Below are 22,092 nucleotides of genomic sequence, written 5' to 3'. Positions count from 1 at the left end.
TTAAACACTATTGACTTGGACGTGAATTCATTTTAAGAACAGGCCATGGTTCGTTGGTATGGCTACACAAATTCAAGGAGCCTGATGGACAGGTAGCGAGATGGCTGCAACAACTAGCTGCCTATACATTTCAAATACAACATCGCCCTGGAAAGCGTCACGGAAACGCGGATGGATTGACCAGAATGTACTCACAGGAAGCAAAGTGTAGACGGTGTAAATTAGACTGTCAACAAAACTTTAATGATCAACAATATCGTCACATCGAAGAATTACGGAAGTCGTTTGACCATAATGTTACCGATAATCATGTTTCTGATTTATTTGGTATCGATACATTGTTTACCGAAGTTGATCATGTATCACCTGTGTATTCGACCTGTGATGCGCTGACGGAGAAAACATCAAAGAGAACCGCCAATCGACCTGAGCGGGCTAAGCCTAAATTACAGCCGAAGGAATCCCTGAGTTTAGAAAACATTAGGAAATTCCAGTTAGAGGACAAAGAATTATCGCCGTTTCTTAAATGGAAGGAAGATCCAAATGTTCAAAACCGCCCATTCATTCTATATCAAACTTCGGATTTGAAGGAAAATTTCTGTATTCTAGATGGGAATTACTTCAAGTGAAAGAAGGTGTGCTAGGTATTAACTGGATAGAGAAAAACGGGGAAAGATTCCGAGTGTGTATTCCAAGGAAGTTACGTAATGTAGTTATGTGGAATTTTCATGATGCCCAGACTGCAGAACATCTAGGAGTAAGACGTACCTTGGACAAAATAACGAAAAGTCAATATTACTGGCCACACCAAAGAAGATATGTGAATGACTATGTTTGGTCCTGTGACATATGTGAAGAGCGGAAAAATCCGTCAAGGAAAAGGAGAGCATATATGAAAACACATCTCAGTGGCGTGAAATTCGAAAGAATTGCAGTTGATATCGCTGGCCCTTTCCCTAAATCACTAAATGGATTTGTGTACATCTTAGTAGTTGCCGACTACTTTACAAAGTTTACAGAAATATTTCCGCTCAGAGATATTGAAGCGAAGACAGTAGCTGAAACCATGTTTCGGGGGTGGATCAAACGATATGGTTGTCCGCAGGAGATCCACTCAGATCAAGGCAAACAGTTTGAGAGTAATTTATTTCAAGAATTGTGCAAACTCTTAGAAATCAACAAAACGCGTACGACTGCATACCACCCACAGTCTGACGGAATGATCGAAAGACTTACAGTACCCGCATCGTTATTCTTTACAAGATACACGATACGATAGGATACACGCACGATACGATAGGATACACGCACGATACGATAGGATACACGCACGATCCGATAGGATACACGCACGATAGGACAGGATACACGCACGATAGGATAAATGCAAAACACGATAAACGCAAAACACGATACACGCAAAACACGATAAACGCAAAACACGAAGGACCTGATAAACGATCTTCACGATAGGATAAACGCAAAACCTGATAGGATTGTTTCAAAATGCGGAATGTTTTCTGACAAGACGAAAAGATTATTTTAAATTAAATTCAAAGATTAAAGATTATTTAGATTAAATTATATTTTAATTTAAGAAGTTGCAGAGCTTTAAATCTAAACTATAAAGTACCTTAAATTATTATAAAAAAAAATTTGAGATCTCTGTGGTAATTTTACAAAAGTTGTTTATTTCTATAAAAAAAATTGACAGTGATTAAATGGATTATTATGAAATGGAGACAGTATTTTTTTTTATTTCTTTTCGCGGGTGTGAATTTTAAAACTCTATAAACAGATTTATTATTTCTGAAAAAAATATACATTTTAATTTTATATCTAATAAATTTATCTACAAGTACCAAGTTATTTCGGGGAAGAAATTTACGCAATAAATTAAATATTTGTATTTAATGTCTAAAGCTTACAATCTGCGATATATCCAAAATTCGCAATTAAATACTAATATCTTAGAAGAAAAAAATACAAGTAGAAGACCGGCCGAAAGAAAGGTTCAAAGAAAACGGCTTTAACAAAATTAATAAATTCAACATGATAGATCTATCAAGAACTAAACAGTTAAAGAAAATTAATTTCCTGAATAGAAATCTAAATAATTGTTAAAATAATGCCGCTCTGCATAAATGCACAGTACATATAAACTGTGTCATGACAATATAAATCTGCTACAACTGCACATGTACGTTTATATACTTATGTACATGTAAACATTTATATATCAGATACTTAAAATCCGTATTTATTAACGAACATTGAATGGTTAAACACATGTACTTTTTTCTTTACAATACAAAACAGAAAAATTGTTTAACAAATATTAAAAGAGTGAAATGCGACTTTTCCGACTAAATAATTATAAATCATTGCTATTAAACCCTGTTTGTACTGTTTCTAATAATAACAAAAAATAGGTTTAATTCGGCAAATGAATTACTAGACTGACCCGGTAATCTCATATGAGGCATATTCGAAGGGCGGGATGTTGAAAGTCCGTAACCAATTTAAAATAAGATAAACAAGATCTAACCAAATAGCCAAATATAATATTGAATTCTTAAATAAAGTTATATGCGTATGGAATGAAATCGATTAATACTATAAATTGATTCGGTGTATTTACAAGTTTTGATTGGTTACGGCGGAATGAGACTTCTTTTGTTTTATTTTTATAGAAAGATACCGTAAAAAAATAATTCGAGCTAATTTTCAAAGTTTAGAATGTTAGAACTATTTCATCCGCTTCTATGATCGATGAAATTGTTTCCTAGAATTAATTTTGTTCGCATTACGTAGAAAACCCGATGATCCGAAAGTGCATGTACCATAAGTGCAGTTTTTTTTTTTAAAGTTCATTAAAAGACTTATTTACATAAACATAATGGAAACATTGTACGAAATGAAATAAATCAGTGGATTGAGATTAGGGACTTCATTTCATTAAATTAATTTATTTGAATTTTTATTTAACATTCATGCAGTGAGATGATTTTTTAATCCATAAATTGTACAATTATTTAATTTATCTTGAAGTAAATCTTTGATAAGTTTGTTCAAACAAGTTAGGAACAAACTCCCGAAAATAAGTAGATGCGTTTTATTAGAACCAGGTAGTATTCGAGGTTACTAATTGACCACAGGTGAGAAATCAGTACAGGTATGTTGATGGTGATCAAACACACACGGGCCGAAGTGTCAGATAGGGGAGAGGGGGGAGGGGTTGGTTGACCGCACATTTCATTCTAATGGATACATATTGCTTTCTAGTATCAATGAGTATAATTTGTTCTAATAAATAAACAAAAAAATGATTAAAAAAAAACCTCCCCAAAATAAAACAGAACCAAAAAAAAATTACAACAAGTAACTGGAAAATAATAATGAATGCATGAATACTGAATTTCAAATATAAATAAACAATTGGAAGAAAAAGAAACCAAAACAAATACCTTTGAAATTAAATAAATTAACAACTTAAATCACTTTATTCATTAATTTATTTAACTTAATTTTATATTATAAATGATCGGAATTTTCAAAAAGGAACTTCATTAATTATTAATTGCCTAGTTAAATTCATTTAAAACACCCAATCAATTAGTATTTTCACTGTTACAGTAATCTATATCAACAGGTTAAATCTCAATGTTTTTATGTAACAGTACACGTAATCTATACAAATATTTTCATATTTTCAATAATGATTTTCGATATAAAATTCTTTTTGGTAGGTGCAAACCAGTGTGGATAAAAGTATTCAAGCAGGCCATGAAATATGTTCATAATTAATATTTTATTTCATTTAGGAAATATGTAAATATTTGATGCTTCATTTATATTCTTAACTTTCCTTTCATATATATTTTTTTAAAATAAAAATCATATATTATATTATTCACTTTTGATCAAGATAATGGTAATGATTTTCACGGATTACTCTAAACGACTTCAGCGATCGAGATTTTAGATCGGGCGTGGTGTACGGTATATGAAGACAAGAAGAAATGTCGCCCGATTTCTGTCGACTTTGGAGTAAAATTGGCGATTAAAATTTACGGTTATCAATATCATTCATTTAAACATCACCTTAGGGTTTTATGTAACCCATTTCATTGAATTTTATGGGGCTTCTACCACTTTATTGGGGCTTCTACCCTTCTGTATAGGTATTCTCCAAAAAACGGGGGGCTTCTGGAATTTCCAGTTACCGCTAACATCAAGACTTCTAATAAATGTGCATACATGCAGATCAGAGGCGTAAAAATATTACTAACGTTATCAGACGATAAACAAGGAAAAACAGAATATTGCATGAAAGAAAGATACATATCAATACCCTGCTTATTATTTATTTATTTGCTTTTTGTGTACGCGAACATCGTAGCTTACCAAAAATCATTCTCCGGTAACTCTGATTCATTTAAGAATATCATATTAAATGTATTTAATTTTGACAAAATAAATCATACAATTCGATAAATTATTTAAAAAAAAAAATTGACCAGGTAATCGATTTACTTATAATTTTACTTCTTACTGTTTAAATTTTGACAATCACTTTCTGTTTTACAATGATATATTTATTTTATTTACTTATTTAATTATTTATTAATAAATCAATTGATTCATTTATGAAATGTGCTATTAATTTTTTTCCTTCTACGCTTTAATATTTCTTATATTGATGAAAAAGAAATGGATAAAACTTTATTTTCTCTTTTTCGGTTGAATTAATCTTATTTTTATTAACAAAACGAAAAAGAAACTCGGAATAGCTCAGTAGTTTCTTTGTTTAGTAAAGATAAAAAGCGAGGGTTTCCGAATATACACGATAAACGCAAAACACGATACACGATAGAACCTGATAAACGATCTACACGATAAACGGAAAACACGATAGAAAACGCAAAACCTGAGAAACGGAAAACACGATACGATAGGATACGATAGGATACACGCAGTATACGATAGGATACACGCACGATACGATAGGATACACGCACGATACGATAGGATACACGCACGATAGAACACGATAGAATTGTAAAGAATAACGATGCGGGTACTGTAACAAAACAATCAAAGACATGCTTTCTAAATACATTTCTGTGAATCAGACTGACTGGGATAAATATGTGGATGGAATGGTATTTGCATACAACAGTACAATACACGAAACAACGGGAATCACGCCCTATCGGATGGTATTTGGCGAAGAAATTACCTTACCTGTTGACCTTATAACCAAGAATTTTGACGGAAAAAGAAATTCAGTGTATCAAGCGGAATATGTGCAGGGACTGGAAAATTCTTTGAGTGAAATGTACGACATTGTAAGGGAAGTAACCGGAAAGAATTGTGAACGCCAGAAACACTATTACAATAGGAATGTACATTCAGTGAATTACGATATTGGAGATTTAGTTCGCCGAAGTCAACCAAAAATCATTATGGGAACTAAAGCAAAATTAGCTAGAAAATGGACAGGACCATGGACAGTTATAAAACGATTAAGTGATGTATTGTATCAAATTCAACTTTCCAAAACATCAAAACCAGTTATTATTCATTCGGATAATATTAAACTCTATCGGGGATCTAAAACAACCAGTGACCCAAGGAACTTCCCTGACGAATACCCTGACCAGACGTTGTCGGCGGATCAAACGCCTAGAGCGCGGGAGGACAATAGTGTAGACAGCGGTCGTGCGCTACCGAGACTTCAAAGAGATGCAGAAACAATAGCCGCCCCCGCTAAAATTTTCCACCAATCAGAAGCCAAGTTGAGGATGACCAGAAGAGGACGGGTACTAAAGAGACCTGCCAGATTCAGAGACTAACCAGTTCTAGTTTATTTTCAATGCGAATGGCTGTATGCGACCAATGCAGAATTCAATTAAATTCAATTAGTGCGTTAAACCAACATAAGAGAGAACAGCATTCTTCAAGAGTGTAATTTTTGCCAACGACCTTTTGGTAGACTTTTTAATTTACGGATACATTTGTTTAATGTACATAAACTAACTATGGAGCAGGCTAAGGCTGAAATGACAAAGTGTGACAGGACAGAGATGACGCGCGACATGATGAGTGAGTCGAGGAAACCCGTGTATGTGACAGTTCTCAGTGACCAGTATAGTGACATTTCTTCTGATGAAACGTGTGAACTGGAGTATGAGAACGTATCGTCAGACGAAGAAGAGTTGGAAAAGATGGTGATTGACCCTAACCCGGATAATCGCGACATCCTATCAGTGAGTTCGTCATTGCTAGAGGACATTATGCGCGAGGAGCCAGCAGTAAATGTTGACGACTTTCTGTGCGGGGATAGTGACTTTGACTTTCGGGGAGAGGACCACGAACAATATATGGAAGATGAAGAATACGAGTCCGCGGTGCCGACAGAGGATAGTGACATGGACACTACTAACGAAACCGGAAGTACCTCTGAGACGACCGTGATTTCGTTAACTCTGATTAAGACCGAGACTGTGTATCCGGACGGGACCTCAGAAGTCGTGCGTAACACATTCATCGCGCACTCCAGAAATATGGACCCAATGAATGTGAACTTTGCTGACATTGCAATGGAAATTATCACCGAAGTGCCATATCACTTTAACAATCGTAACGTGCGTGTCGTGAACTCTACCTTGTGATTTTTATGCAGTGACTCTGGATACAAGAACAGTTGTGCCATTTTATTTTATTGTGTAAATATGACTGTTTGTAAATATTTGAATCTAATTGAACGTGTTTATCATTACTATTTTTGCATTTGAAAATGTTGTATGTTTGTATGTACATAATCTTTGAGCGGAGTCAAAATTCTTAGGCGGGGGAAGTTGTTACGTATTTTGAAGTCACTCTTTTCCTAAATTTATAATTTTAATTGTTAAGTTAATATTCTACAGTATTTATGTAACCCCAGTCACTCGTTCTATTTTTAGAATAGTTTGTTTACACCCGGTCACTCATTAGGAGTGACGGTCCTTTGTTTATACCCCATCACTCCTTAGGAGTGATGGTCATTTAGTATATATACGGGTACTTATTCGATACGGGGACGCAGTTTTGATATAGTTGTGCTGGGATATACTTCGCTCAAATATTGTTTCAGGATTAATTATACAGTGTTTATTGTGTTGATTTTGGATTATTCTTGACTATGATTATGTGTAAATAAAACTTAAACCGATACTGACTTTTGATTTTCAAGGAGAGAGTAAATCGCCGGGGGCGATTAAATACCTGGATTACGCATTGAGCGTTTACTTATATTTTACATATTATTGCTACCTTGGATTAATTAATTTATCTGACAATTGCTCGGACGTTACACCAGGTTTGTATTTGACCTTGCCATTAATTGATCTTGAATGTGTCTTATTGAGAAATATTAAAATGCTCCACACATTCCTTAGATCTTATAAAACATCCATAAGAATTCACAGTATTTACAGCATTTATAACACATTCTTGAGTAAACCTTGTTTTTGACCTTGACATTTAATCTTAAAATTTCAGCGTTTAAATAAGGAAAAATATTTTATCAAGTTCACAATATTTTTATTCAAGGTGATTCCTCAACAATGTTTAACAATTCAATTGAATATTCCATTACCATGAGACAGAGTTATTAAAAGTATCCATGTACATGATGTACAGCATTTATAAATTCAATGCAAAGATCAGATACATGTACATGAATTTTGTTTAAATTTAAGTTTATCAATGTTTTTATTACAGTTGTATCATGTTTTACATGCATAAGATTTGGCTTCCTTATCCGTCAATCAAATTGAAATTCAAATGTCAGAGTTATTGTCAGAGAGATGGTCATAAACCGAACAGTTACACAAATGTCAGCAATTCACAGAAAACACACACTGATCTCTTTAATAAAAGCACCATGATTTCAGACTTGGGACTCTTTGACATTGGTTTGAACATTTTTCATCATTTACATGTACTCTAACAGCATATGGCATGAACTGCATTCTTACAGCTTCAAATGTGCAGGATTTCCTCATTTTCCTGAAATAAAGAAAAAAAACATTATAGGCATGTAGATTGTAAACTTTGTCATACACGTTTCATACACATTTAAAATTTTAAATGTTTTTGATTGTACAATTGGCTTTAATTTCACCTATTTCTTCCCCAAAAGTGATGCATTTAGAAATCATGAAAAATAAAATCTTATACTGCAACCTCAGTCATATCTTATTTAACATAATTAACTTTACATTATAATTCAGTTTATCTTGTCAACTTGCAAACAAGTATGAATACATTTGTTTTAGTTACTTTTCTCTATTTTCTGCTTGTATTTATCTATTTCATGTTTTTTCTTGGTTTTCTGTTTTTTGGTCTTGAAATTTGAATATGAAAAAGAAGAAAATATCTATGTAACAACAACATGATGACCAGAAAAATTCAACATAAATTTCAATTTTTACTCTCAAGATTTTTGAAAGAAGAAATCACTTGTTCCGAGAAACTGCATACATGCCACCTCAACTCAGATAATGATGTTTATGTATTTTAATGACCATGTAAAAATACATAATAAAAATAAAATCATACATACTTTTTAGATTAAAATCCTTTATACTGTGATGACGCATGAGTCCAAGCAAATCCATTCTCTGTAATGATGAATATTAAAAGATTAACTTAGGTTTCATAACTCACAATACATCATACATACATGTACACTATGTAAGTGCACTGCTGAGTGAGCTTATTTAACATTTAGCAGTAGCATTAGAAATGGTCATGATGATTCTACATTCATGTATTATAAATTACATTGAAACAAAAGAAACTATTTTCTGACCTTATTAGGGAAATGATAAGAGTAACAACCTGATTAAGGCATAATACATATGATTGTTTTAGTCTTAGGGCTCATTGATAGCTGATTGAATCATATGACAGAGTATTTGTAAATATTTATCCCCTTCCGTCTACACTACTACACCCAATTTTTGTTTATATTAATTAGAATAAAATGTTTATAGTTTAAGACATTAGAACATTGTTTAAAGGGATAAATATGTATAAAAATGAAAACATTTACAGTTTGCAGTTTGCAGTATACTTACATGATCTCGCACATCTTCAATTCAAGTCCGCTGTTGACGGTTCCTGTGGAATTATCCAAATAAACAGAGTATATTTAACAGAAAAAGATGTTATCACACTTTTACACAAGTAAGAATCGGTTAAATCATCCAAACAAGCTGAAGAAAAACGGTTTTTCGATGACTGGACTCTTCGCTGTTTACATTCCCAAATTCTTCCGAAAGCGACTGTTTACAACCTTAGGACTAGGCATTCGCGCATGCGCAGTCCTCAGTTCCTTTCGCGCATGCGCAGTTTTTTGCGCATGCGCAGTCTTTCCTTTCAATATGGCTCTAAGAAGAGACGCTGGGATTTTCACAGAGATGTTTTTCCTCCTGGTAAGTTCATTTTATACAATTAGATGTTAAAGCGAACAGTGAACATTGATTAATTACTTGCCTGGTGACACATTTAACTAGAAATATGAAATAATTCAGTGAAAATTTGTGAAATACTTGTGTGTACTCAATTTCTTCGAAAAATACATGATATGATAAGAAATGTGTGTTTTATCCCAAAAGAAATGAAAGCAACCCTTGAATATTAACTAATTTCTTACTTAGTGACACATTTAACAAAAATTCTCAAAGAATTCAGTAAACTTTAGAAAATACTTGTGTGTACTCAATTTCTTTACCAACAATACATGCTTTTATAAGAAATGTGTGTTTTATCCCAAAAGAAATGAAAGCAACCCTTGAATATTAACTTATTTCTTACTTAGTGACACATTTAACAAAAATTCTCAAAGAATTTAGTAAATTTTAGAAAATACTTGTGTGTACTCAATTTCTTTACCAAAAATACATGATTTGATAAGAAATGTATGTTTTATCCCAAAAGAAATGAAAGCAACCCTTGAATATTTACTAATTACTTGCCTGGTGACACATTTGACCAGAATTCTCAAAGAATTCAGTACATTTTAGGAAATACTTGTGTGCACTCAATTTCTTTACCAAAAACACATGCTTTGATAAGAAATGCATGTTTTATCCCAAAAGAAATGAAAGCAACCCTTGAATATTTACTAATTACTTGCCTGGTGACACATTTGACCAGAATTCTCAAAGAATTCAGTAAATTTTAGGAAATACTTGTGTGCACTCAATTTCTTTACCAAAAACACATGCTTTGATAAGAAATGTATGTTTTATCTCAAAAGAAATGAAAGCAACCCTTGAATATTTACTAATTACTTGCCTGGTGACACATTTGACCAGAATTCTCAAAGAATTCAGTAAATTTTAGGAAATACTTGTGTGTACTCAATTTCTTTACCAAAAATACATGCTTTGATCGTGTGGGTACAGTCCACTAATTGTTTTCCCATAGGCGACAATGTTAACGTTTCTTCTCATAGCGATGTCCCTAATTTTCGTTCGGTAGTGAGTGACCCCTCAAATCAAAGCACATCAACTTGTCTGTCCTTGGTTAAAATCTCGAGGTGGCATGTCAGATTCGTTTTCCGGCAAAATGCGTCTGTCTGCGGGAACCTCTAAAAATGAAAGTGAAAGTAGGGTAATTTCAGAATTCTCAATGGCGTTATAATACACAAAATAATTCGGCTGATCTTTTTGATAAATTACATTTTCAAAGCTTTTTTGGTAGGAAAGATACTCCTTATCAACAAGTGTGAGGCTCAATTCAGTACACCTGCCCAATTTTTTTATGCAAGCCTGCAATTTAAGGAACTTGTAATTTTTTCTGCACTACTTTCTTCTCCTACCGATTCTAAAAATAATTAGTGGGATGTACCCAATATGAAAAAGCATTTTTTTGATTTTACAATATTTCACACTGTTTGTCAATCTAGAGCATAAGTAGAGACATCATGCCAAGTTTCATGAAAATTCAACAATTAATTAAGATTTTACAGCATTTACAGTTCTATGTGTAATATCCTTAAAAAATGCTCCAATCTAGCCAAAACTGCACCCAAATTTTGAGTCAAATTTTAGCCTATCGACACATTTATACTATTCTTAATCACCTTCATATCTTTCAATACATATAGTCAAATCATAATCAAGCACGTAATTGGGTCAATTTCACTTATTTTAAAAAATCAATGTATTTCCGCACAAAATATGACCACTTTTCACCCTCTAATTCATAGTTTCTCCAGAAATGACAAAAAAATGAAGTTCACAAATACCCCGAAAGTAGTAAAATAAAAAAGTACTTATTATTTCCTGTCCATTGATGTATCATTCAGGAAATTTGGACTATGAATGAAAAAGTTATAAGCCTTTATAATCCTATATAGAATCATTTGTTTCAAAGCAATTTTTATACCAATGCAAATTTACTCATCTATGACGTCACAATGACATCATAATAATGGATAGCTCAATACATGCGTATCATTACTTTTCCCGTACTTTTCATTTAAGACAAAATCAGTGCTTATATACTATTATTTACTTTAAAAAATAAAAATATGGGGTGTTGCAGATTAAATAAATAGTTCACTAAAGTTGTTTTGTTTCCATGGTAACCATTTTGTAATTTGTAGGAAAATGAGACAAAATTTTGAATTTCCTGACAAATCACATAATTTTGACTGTCAAATATTCATGAAATTTCAATTCTTATATCCGTGTAATATACAAAGATGTAGATCTAATTAATTTGAAAATCTTAAATAAGAAAAGAAAATCTATATGAGCTGCAAAATGTATATAGCAGTGCATGTACAGATTAGTTATAGCTAAATACTTTCACATTCTGATCACCTATTTGATATGTAAATTTCCTCACCCCCACCCCATCCCCCCACTCTAATGAAATTTTTTTTAGCAAAACTTAAACTTACATATTTTGCCGACTGTCACATTTTGCTGGTTCTTTTTCAAGATGTATTCAAATGGGTGTGCATTTGCTGGCCAATAGTTTTAAACACCATCTGCATGGACCTCATGTTTTTCCTGTACCAATCACCATAAACCTAAAAAAAAATCAATACAATAAATGGTACAATATAACATTTGCAGACAGACAGACACACAGACATTCAACACGTACAATTTTTACCATATTCCTTTTATGCCCATTACTTGAAATTAATTAATTTAAAAAATGATTAATTTGCTCCCACCTGAAATCACACTGTTTACATTGGTAATTAAGTAAATTCAGCAGAATTATATAGGTAAAAATCATGTTTTACTGACAATAATTGAACATTCAACAAATACATGTAATGCAATTGCTAAAAAATATGAGAAAAATCAGTTAATGTGCATGTTCACACACATCGTTTAACTCCCAGACAACTGTACCCAGCTTGACCGCGCAACTGATCTGAAATGATGTATGTCAAGTATGTGACGCGCCGATCATCGACATGTTCCAAAAACATTAAATTGTTGTTTACAAATATTGTACTAGGGTATACCTCTTACCTCCTGTGTAAAATACAAATACCCATCACCTATATACTGCTTAACACTTCCCTGAACAGTTTCTGCTAAGTCTACTTTCACTTCGACCTTGACCCCGATTGAATACCGATCCCGAACTCATTTGTGAATTTTTGTGTATTGAAAATAAACCACAGTGGAGCATGTACTTCTACATAATTGCTTCTTAATCAAATTATACATTTATGATTCTGAATAAATAAATTATATAAATCGATACATTTAATCTACATGATACATGTGTAAACAAGGGGTGATACATGTTGACTGTTCCCGGGGGTGGGGGGGGGGGGGGCTAGACCCTTTATTCATGAATCAATTTGTTTAAAAATGTGTATCAACAATATAAGAATTGTTTTTTTCATAAATTTGAACAATTGAAAATAATAGAAAACAACAACTTTGAAATAAATTCAAGATTTATGACATCTTTCACTTACTTATAGGCTTCCTAATATGGGTACAGTCCACTAATTGTTTTCCCATAGGCGACAATGTTAACGTTTCTTCTCATAGCGATGTCCCTAATTTTCGTTCGGTAGTGAGTGACCCCTCAAATCAAAGCACATCAACTTGTCTGTCCTTGGTTAAAATCTCGAGGTGGCATGTCAGATTCGTTTTCCGGCAAAATGCGTCTGTCTGCGGGAACCTCTAAAAATGAAAGTGAAAGTAGGGGAATTTCAGAATTCTCAATGGCGTTATAATACACAAAATAATTCGGCTGATCTTCTTGATAAATTACATTTTCAAAGCTTTTTTGGTAGGAAAGATACTCCTTATCAACAAGTGTGAGGCTCAGTTCAGTACACCTGCCCAATTTTTTTTATGCAAGTCTGCAATTTAAGGAACTTGTAATTTTTTCTGCACTACTTTCTTCTCCTACCGATTCTAAAAATAATTAGTGGGATGTACCCATGTTGATAAGAAAGTATTGATAAAATGTTAAATTCCCAATTCCAAGGGCCTAGGTCCAGTGTCAATGACTTTGATCACTCTGTAAATTTTTGTCAATTTAGATCATTGCATTTTGCTTGAAATGACCATACTCTAAGGATTTGCGTATAAACACTGTTTTTACAACTCAACTTATAGTCATTATTAATGTAAAGTTAATAAATGTATGCATGTTTTATAGATAGCAGTGCATTGTATTGTAACTACTGGAATGCTGCATGGCAATGATGGCAGTGATTTTCTGTCTCCTGTTCCTGTAAGTATGGTTCATGTAATATATCAATGGTGGATAACTACAGAAAGTGTTTTACTTTACATCTTGTCTGTTCAGAGATTTTACCTGGGCGCATGCCAATGATATTCCTATGTATACTATCAAAAAGGTGCAAAACTTAATACATGTTTGTATATTGGATTCAGGTAAATATCAATATGTATTTTTAAATCAGTTTATTGTTAACCCCTAAAAATCCTTTGACCTACAGCATGTACAATACAAATGTAATTGAGTAAAATGATTGAGCTCTTTATTTTCAAGAAATGAATTAACCTAGAGTGGTATTGCAACAGCAATTAAAGTTTTGTAACGTACAATGTAGTTGTAATATTTCACATTAAAGTTAGCTATAAAGATAACTTTGTAATCATGGTAATAACTAATATTTTAATATTGTAGCTTGCTGGCATTTCTTTGCAGAATTAACTACTTGGAGAGGTGAGTTAAAAATAATGAATAAATGAAAAGAAATTTCTGTTGAATTGCTGTTAAAAATATTATGAAAATAAATTATGTGCTTGAAAAAACAGTCAGTGAAACTATATGTTATATTTAAAAATGTCATTTGCATTAGAGCCATATCATAAACCACATATAACAAAATATCTTTGCTTCCAGGATAGGCTCAACAAGTTGACTTTTACTCCTCAGTTTTGTGTCTTTTTTTTAACACATAATTTTAGGTTTAAAAAGATGTAAATTAAAATTAAGCTTGCTTTTGATTTTTATTTTTAGAGACCCATTGACTCCTTCCTTTGAAATCAAATTCACAAGTAAGTTGAGCATACTTCTTGATTGGTAAAGTTACCAATGATCTTCATTATAATATATATATATATATATATAGACATGTATATATATCAATTTTAAAATCTATCAGGATGTAGGTATGGGGTGGACACATGATCAACTTCCTTGAAGATCATCATGGTAGATTTGACATGTGCCAACCTCTATACTTATCCTGGTATTAATTTTTAAAAAAGCTGACATGAGCAATGACTCTTGTCAGCTTTCATGATCAAAAAGTGTCCATTTGTCTTGTGATTTTCTTTGTCTGAATTTTGATCGGGATCAAAATTCAATTTAACATTCAACTTTCGTTTTAAATCATGGAAATACCAGCATGATTTTTAACAGCTGAGAAGAAAGTTATTGCTGTGATAGCATTAAAGAAGAATCATCTTTTGTGGAAGATTGATGTTATAGAGTAAGAGATATGCATATTGGAATAGTCATGTGCAAACGATTTTAACTGTGTCCAATGAATATAAATGCAATTTTTCTACTTTGAACTACTAAAATAGTGATGGTGAATATGCCTCTTAGCATTGTTACACCTCCACAAATGAAGGGAGGGTTTTAGTGGAATGGCATATCTGTCTGTAGGTTTGATTTTGATTTCTTTGCTGTTTAAAGCATGGATTTGTCTGAAATTTTGTATAATAATTATTTACCAAAAGCATGAGCTGTTTTTTTCTGTTGCTGCGGGTGTGTGCTTATTTTCAAGAAAGCCATGATTCCTCTCTCTTTATATGGAAGCATCTTTTGATAATGTTCTTTAAATTTATTCAAATTTTGACCTCTTGGAATACGGAGGGGATACATTGAACATGTGGCCAAAGTTGTACTTAAAAATGTATAGGAAAGATCATTTTGAAATCTTCTCAAGAACAACAAAACCATCATAAGTCTTAAAAATAATTAGATATTATTAATTTTGGTTTAAATGCATCATTTGATGAGATTAAAAATTAATTTGTTACAAATATTAACCTGAGTTCTATTTGCAGCTTTTAGTTAATACTTTATAGACCCTTTATGGATTTTTTTTAATACTCAAGTGACGGCTTATGCCATTTGTTTTTCTTTTTGTGTTTGGGGGTCTGTATGTTTGTTCTTTGTTTATTTTTTTAAATTTTATTAGGTTTTTTTCTTTGTCATTTTGGGTTTAGCTCAAACAAATGTTAGAGTAGTGTGCAGGAAATTGTAACCTTTTAGAAATATATTTCATCAGCATTATTTTTATTATTTTAACATGATGACTGCCCTCAACGTATGTTTTGGGTCTTTTTCGCTCATCTCTTTTGCTTTGAAATCTTAACCTTAATCTTAACACAGCAAAAAGTGATATCTATTTATCCCCTGTGAGCAATGATTTTACATGCAATCCAGTTTAGTCTTTAGACTTTAAATTGCTGTTTGTTTGCCCTCTCTGAACTCAATTTCCATGGTTATATCTCACAGGCCTTTAGATCGCTTAGAAAAAAAATGAGTTGTTGAAAAAAAAAAAAATAAAGGTATGGAACTCTTTTCATGGGGTACCTACTTTCGCCAATAATATTCTTTTAAATCAAATGCTTTATAATTTTACTTTCTATCTATATCTATTCAAATATAAACAATCTTCATTACTACCAAAGTTCATTCCGTAGTTCCTTATACTTCTCGAGATATTCTGAAATTAATTCCCAAATTTACAATAATCTTTTTACTCGACATCAGCTTGGGCCTTCACTAATTGTAAAGCAAGAACGACGGGACAAATTTTCCCCGGAATTTATTCTAAACTCAATGAATATTTGCTCATTTGCATTCAAGCTTTACAAGGTTTTTCTTTAAATTGATCATTTGGTGTAACTAAGTCATAAACAACATTTTAGCTGTCTAATTGTTTTGAAAATCGAAAGGTATATAATGCATTTCGGGAAAATTTCATTCTACCATGGCTTCATTCACAATTATAATCAACATGGCGGTAGTTGTTGATGTAGACGTTTTCAAATTAATTTTTCGCGAAAGGAATATTATTAAGGACTTGACATTACAATCTGGAGTAAGAAATCAACTTTAAATTGTTGAAAGATATTGCGAATACTATGCAAGTCTTCGCCGCACTTCAAACACCATTTGTTTACATGTGAATGGCCAGGGGCCCAAGCTAATGTCGAGTAAAAGAAAGTAGGTCATTTTTGAAATTGATTTCAGAATATCTCAAGAAATATATGGAATTTCGGAATGAGCTTTGGTAGAATTGAAGAATGTTTATCTATGAATAGATTTAAATAAAAAGTAGAATTTTAGAGCATTCGAATAAAAAATATTTTATTAGCGAAATTAGGTACCCAGTGTAAGAGTTCAGCAGTACCTTTATTTTTTTTTTATACACACACAATTTTTTTTAAGCGATCCAAAGGCCTGTGGTTATATCTGGAATATTTTAGCCTGGATAAGTACTAAGACATTATTTGCACTAGTTCATTTCAGGATTTGTGTAACTTTTCTCAAGTAAGTTTTTTTTTTACTTTTTTAGCTCACCTCAACGAAGTCGAGATGAGCTTATGCTATACCCCGGCGTCCCAGGTTAAAGTTTTAGGAGCAAGTCCATTCCCAAGTAGCTATTAGCCCTATCTGAACCAAACTTGCATGGATGATGCATCTAGAGATGTACACTACCAGACTTGCTTCGGATGCTGGATCTGACCTACATTTTTATTCCCAAGTAACTATAAGCCCTAGCTAAACCAAACTTGCATGGATGATGCATCTTAGGATCAAACTTGCTTGGGATGCTGGATCTGACCTATATTTTCCATACAAGAGACCAGGTTAAAGTTTTGGGAACAGAGCAATCCGAATGAATTTTAAATATGTGGTGGGTAGGTCATGTGGAGGGGGCACATTAGCAATGTAAGGTGGGTAGGTCATGTGGAGGGGGCACATTAGCAATGTAAGGTGGGTAGACAGCATAACATCGTTTAATACAGTATTGCTCTCAGCCAATGAAATTTCTAGATTTTTATCAGAGACAGGATAAGTACATATATTAAGTGCATAATTGTTGATCAGTGTATGAAACTCATCGTTAAAGAAGATAGACAGTGCTGTCAAATTTGATCATTTGACAGCACTTGACATTTCCTGTGCAACATTTTTTACTTTTTGTGTTAATCTACAAGTAGATGTTTTTTTAAGAAGAATACTTGAATGACAACCTCCACAATATTGAATTTAAATATAATCTTCCTCTGTCACAAACGTAAAGTATTTTTTAATTAATTTGTCAACAGAGTTTAGCAATTTCCCTGTATTCCAACCCAATGTTTAAAAATAATGACAGGCGGTATATTGTTGATCTTATATAGGAAATTTAGAACATTATGTCCTAATTTTGGTAGGATGGCTTAAGGTGCAGATAATGGCATTTACTAATTACAAGAAAGTCTATTAACTCTCAAAAGTCAGATGTAATTTTTTTTTGTACTATCTTGACTAAAAGGTGGTGGCTGTTCTGTATTAATTATACTAAAGAAATACTCTCTAAGAACTGGTAATGTAAGGATAGTTGCAGACATGGGTTCAATTCCCATCATTACCAACAAACAATTTCAGTCTTTCTAACTAACACTCTGATGATGGTTGTTGAATTTTGGCAATTCTAATTCGCATATTCATTTAATTTTGACAAGGCCTGGTGGGGGGCACTATGAATTGGTAACTGAAACTGTACCAATACATAGGAGAATTTCACAACCCCATTCAGTTGGAATAAAAAGTAAATATCATTGGAATTTAGAATATGCAGCATGTAAGAAAATTGATTTAGATTCACTAGTTTCAAGTAAGGATACAAATAACCAAGAAATTAATCATTTCTCTGAAAATCCTCACTTAAAAACACTTAACAATTACTTTCAAACAATCCATACTTACGGAAAATCCTCTAATGACTTACAAAAGACAAATAGCTTGGAAAAAAATCAATGTTCAATTTGTAAGAAGACATTTCACGATAAGGCAAATCTAAATAGGCATAAAAAAAATGTACATGATAAAGAAAATGCCCACTATCAAGAATCCGGGTAGAAAGAGAAAAGATTTTTTGAGGAAACCCTCCCAAACAAGAAAAAGATAATGTCCTTAAATGGCTTCAGTAACATAATCAACCAGGTCAAAACGCTGCTCCTTCTGATGGAATAGAACAAGATCAAAGGTCAGGGCCCTCTGTTGCACCATATCCCCCATTGAGACTAGTACATACAAATGAACTCCCTGTTTTACCATCAGAAACACAAGGTCCAGTCATTAATATTAATGATCCTCAAGGTCTACCTTCCTGGTATAGGATTCTTCCATCAATTTCTGGTAGGAGGATAACAGTTGTTGGAAGTGATGGGAAAAAACACAGCGTAATATTCACAGGTGGACAACACCATTCAAATGAGGATAAAGAGAACTAAAAAACTTTTTTAAGAATGTATTTCCCAAATTCAATGGTCATGGCTATATACATGTAATAATAATATCTGTATGGAAAGGGATATTTTTGACTCCTTTTTAGGACTTAGTTTCTTAGGCATAGAAAGAGTTCAGTCTCGATCTAACATTTCAGTTATTTTATTTATTTTTGTTAATGCTTTCTCTTACTTGTGTTAGATATACTGTCAATCTGTCATAAATACACTAAATCTATGCTTGAATCATTTCCCTTTTTTTATTCTCCAAAGAATATAAAATCAATATCATGATTTTAAATGAGATAGAATATAACTATAAAACTAATTAATTTTACAACTATAAATTCAATTTCAGCATAGTTGACAACTGCAACTGGCATAAAGTCAGTCCAGTAGTAGACTGGCAATGGTAGATGAGCATTCTCCGTCCGCTCTAGGCCAGTGTCAAGTTGCATGTTGTCTACCTTTTAAAAATTGATTTAAATCCAATTTTATTACGAAATCTAATCATACTCACATATGTGTTGTTGTGTTGCTGCAGGAAGATAGTATACATGGGCCGAAACTTTCCTGGTTGTGTCAAATTATTATTTTTTTTAGAAATTTATTACTCTGTACAAAAATGATCTCACAATGAATGAGTTTTTATGTAAAAGTTGAAGACAAATGTTTAAGTTATGAATGTGAATAATTAAAAATTTTTGAAATTATGAAAACCAGGAAGGTATCAGGGGAATATTTTGTCTATTTTGATGTCTCAGTTTGATCTCTTCTCTGACTGATGAGGCCCAGGGAGACAAATTGACACATGTATAGTTATGTATATGTAACTTGTGTAAGTTTATAAAAATTAAGTTAACCGCCTAGTCTGTTAGGAGAATATATATATACTCACAATCAAAACAAACGCAACACTCTAAGCATGTTAAGTTTAGGGTGAAAATTATGTACAGGATATCAAGTTCTATGTAGGTACCAAAAAAAATAACTTTCGGTTAAGGAATGAAAATCATTCGACCGTTTAAGAACTTAAGTTAAATATAATTTAATTCCAGTTATTATTTTGAATTTGATTAGATAAAAAAAATACTTGATATTGTATGAATTTGGTTGCCTACATCACAGTGACTTGCATCAAAAATTTATAGATCCAAATGTGAGTAATGTTATTTGTTTATCGATGTTATTTATTTATGTTTATTCTATGTTACAGGTCCCAATAAATTGGATTCATCAGCAGTGGTGATTCTTTGGTGCCAATTCATCATTTATATGACATTAACAAGAGGATTTTAATTTGTATCTATGTCCATTAAACCATTATATTTTTAGACCATGACTCTTTGTATTTTCTAAAAAAATACCTTTTGTGTGACATATGAAAAAAAAAACCAGCAGGGTCACAAGACGCACACTGGCCTTGTGTACATGTAATACAACATTTCTGAGTATCATCATGATTATAAAAAATAATAATTTAACTTTGTGAATGGAGAGGGTTTTTAGAGGTACATGTATTTACATTAAAACACAAAATTTACTTTTGTAAATAATTTTTCTGAATAACACTAGCTAAGTATGGGATATTTAATGGTTTGTCATGTGACCTAAATTAATTATTCAGTCATAAACAATTAAAAATTTTTAGAGTGACATCATAATTGGTAGACAAGTTTATTTAACAATTTCTACCATTGGGGTTTATATTTCATTTCACGGGTGTAGAACTTTAGTACATACTGTACTATGGATTGTCAATTAGTCTCAATTGAATATACAGTGTATAATTAAATTAATTATGTAATCATTTAAGACTTCTATCGTGATGTAAGTATGGTTTGCATGTGATTAAATCTACCATAAAGCCTTCTGTGTTTTCTTAGATTTGATCTCATGACCAAACTAAATTTACATCACCATAGATGGGTTCATTAACATCATTAAATGACCAAACATTTATCATTTACACAAGAAATGTTTTTTATGGGTCTTGGTACACTGTACGAGAAATATTGTTGCAAAAATATATATATATATATATATATATATATATATATATATATATATATATATATATATATATATATATATATATATATATATATATATATATATATATATATATATATACGGACCGTGTAGTGTAGGGCAGCGTTGTGAGATTTCCATCGGCATCGAAAGCAAGTTTTTAACTTGCCTAGATAGCCGAGCGGTCTAACGCGCTGTTCCTATACTGCTAGGAGACAGATTCCGTAGGTCGCGAGTTCAACCCCGGGCTGGGGCGGAAGTGAGTATCCTTGTAAAAAGTGAATTTCTCTGTGCTTTCTATATTAATATTCCTTCACTTAGGGCAGTTATATTAGTTTAAGAGTTGTTGTAATTTGTGCCTTATGAATAAAATTAATTTCATCACAACATGTATTGGTAACAATCCTCTAAAAACTAATGTCCAAATAACTGTATCTCACTTCCATTCTCAATGACCGTGTAGTGTAGGGCAGCGTTGTGAGAATTCCATCGGCATCGAAGACAAGTTTTTAACTTGCCTAGATAGCCGAGCGGTCTAACGCGCTGTTCCTGTACTGCTAGGAGACAGATTCCGTAGGTCGCGAGTTCAACCCCGGGCTGGGGCGGAAGTGAGTATCCTTGTAAAAAGTGAATTTCTCTGTGCTTTCTATATTAATATTCCTTCACTTAGGGCAGTTATATTAGTTTAAGAGTTGTTGTAATTTGTGCCTTATGAATAAAATTAATTTCATCACAACATGTATTGGTAACAATCCTCTAAAAACTAATGTCCAAATAACTGTATCTCACTTCCATTCTCAATGACCGTGTAGTGTAGGGCAGCGTTGTGAGAATTCCATCGGCATCGAAAGCAAGTTTTTAACTTGCCTAGATAGCCGAGCGGTCTAACGCGCTGTTCCTATACTGCTAGGAGACAGATTCCGTAGGTCGCGAGTTCAACCCCGGGCTGGGGCGGAAGTGAGTATCCTTGTAAAAAGTGAATTTCTCTGTGCTTTCTATATATATATATATATATATATATATA

General features: G+C 32.5%; 1 protein-coding gene and 3 long non-coding RNA genes across 4 annotated transcripts; 2 read left to right on the top strand and 2 right to left on the bottom strand.

Moving 5' to 3' along the window:
- Positions 1-6,044: 6,044 nt before the first annotated feature.
- Positions 6,045-6,677, top strand: LOC134247419 (uncharacterized). The gene has a single exon (XM_062729793.1). The coding sequence runs from the start codon at positions 6,045-6,047 to the stop codon at positions 6,675-6,677; it is 633 nt and encodes a 210-aa protein (XP_062585777.1).
- A 1,308-nt stretch (positions 6,678-7,985) lies between these two features.
- Positions 7,986-9,305, bottom strand: LOC134247423 (uncharacterized). The gene is made up of 3 exons (XR_009987834.1): positions 9,129-9,305; positions 8,612-8,669; positions 7,986-8,046 (listed from the first exon to the last, which is right to left on the bottom strand). It is a non-coding gene; the product is annotated as an uncharacterized LOC134247423 (long non-coding RNA).
- A 1,153-nt stretch (positions 9,306-10,458) lies between these two features.
- LOC134247422 (uncharacterized) lies at positions 10,459-13,247 on the bottom strand. Its single transcript, XR_009987833.1, has 3 exons — positions 13,013-13,247; positions 11,966-12,097; positions 10,459-10,645 (listed from the first exon to the last, which is right to left on the bottom strand). It is a non-coding gene; the product is annotated as an uncharacterized LOC134247422 (long non-coding RNA).
- A 1,433-nt stretch (positions 13,248-14,680) lies between these two features.
- On the top strand, positions 14,681-20,379 carry LOC134247421 (uncharacterized). The gene is made up of 2 exons (XR_009987832.1): positions 14,681-14,770; positions 20,254-20,379. It is a non-coding gene; the product is annotated as an uncharacterized LOC134247421 (long non-coding RNA).
- Positions 20,380-22,092: the final 1,713 nt, after the last annotated feature.

The sequence above is a fragment of the Saccostrea cucullata genome, unplaced genomic scaffold (assembly GCF_032062105.1).
Source record: "Saccostrea cucullata isolate Sc308-1 unplaced genomic scaffold, CSIRO_AGI_Scuc_v1 ctg4545, whole genome shotgun sequence".
Lineage (NCBI taxonomy): Eukaryota > Metazoa > Mollusca > Bivalvia > Ostreida > Ostreidae > Saccostrea > Saccostrea cuccullata.
The sequence above is the reverse complement of the archived record's forward strand: the minus strand, read 5'-3'. Positions and strand labels throughout refer to the sequence as shown.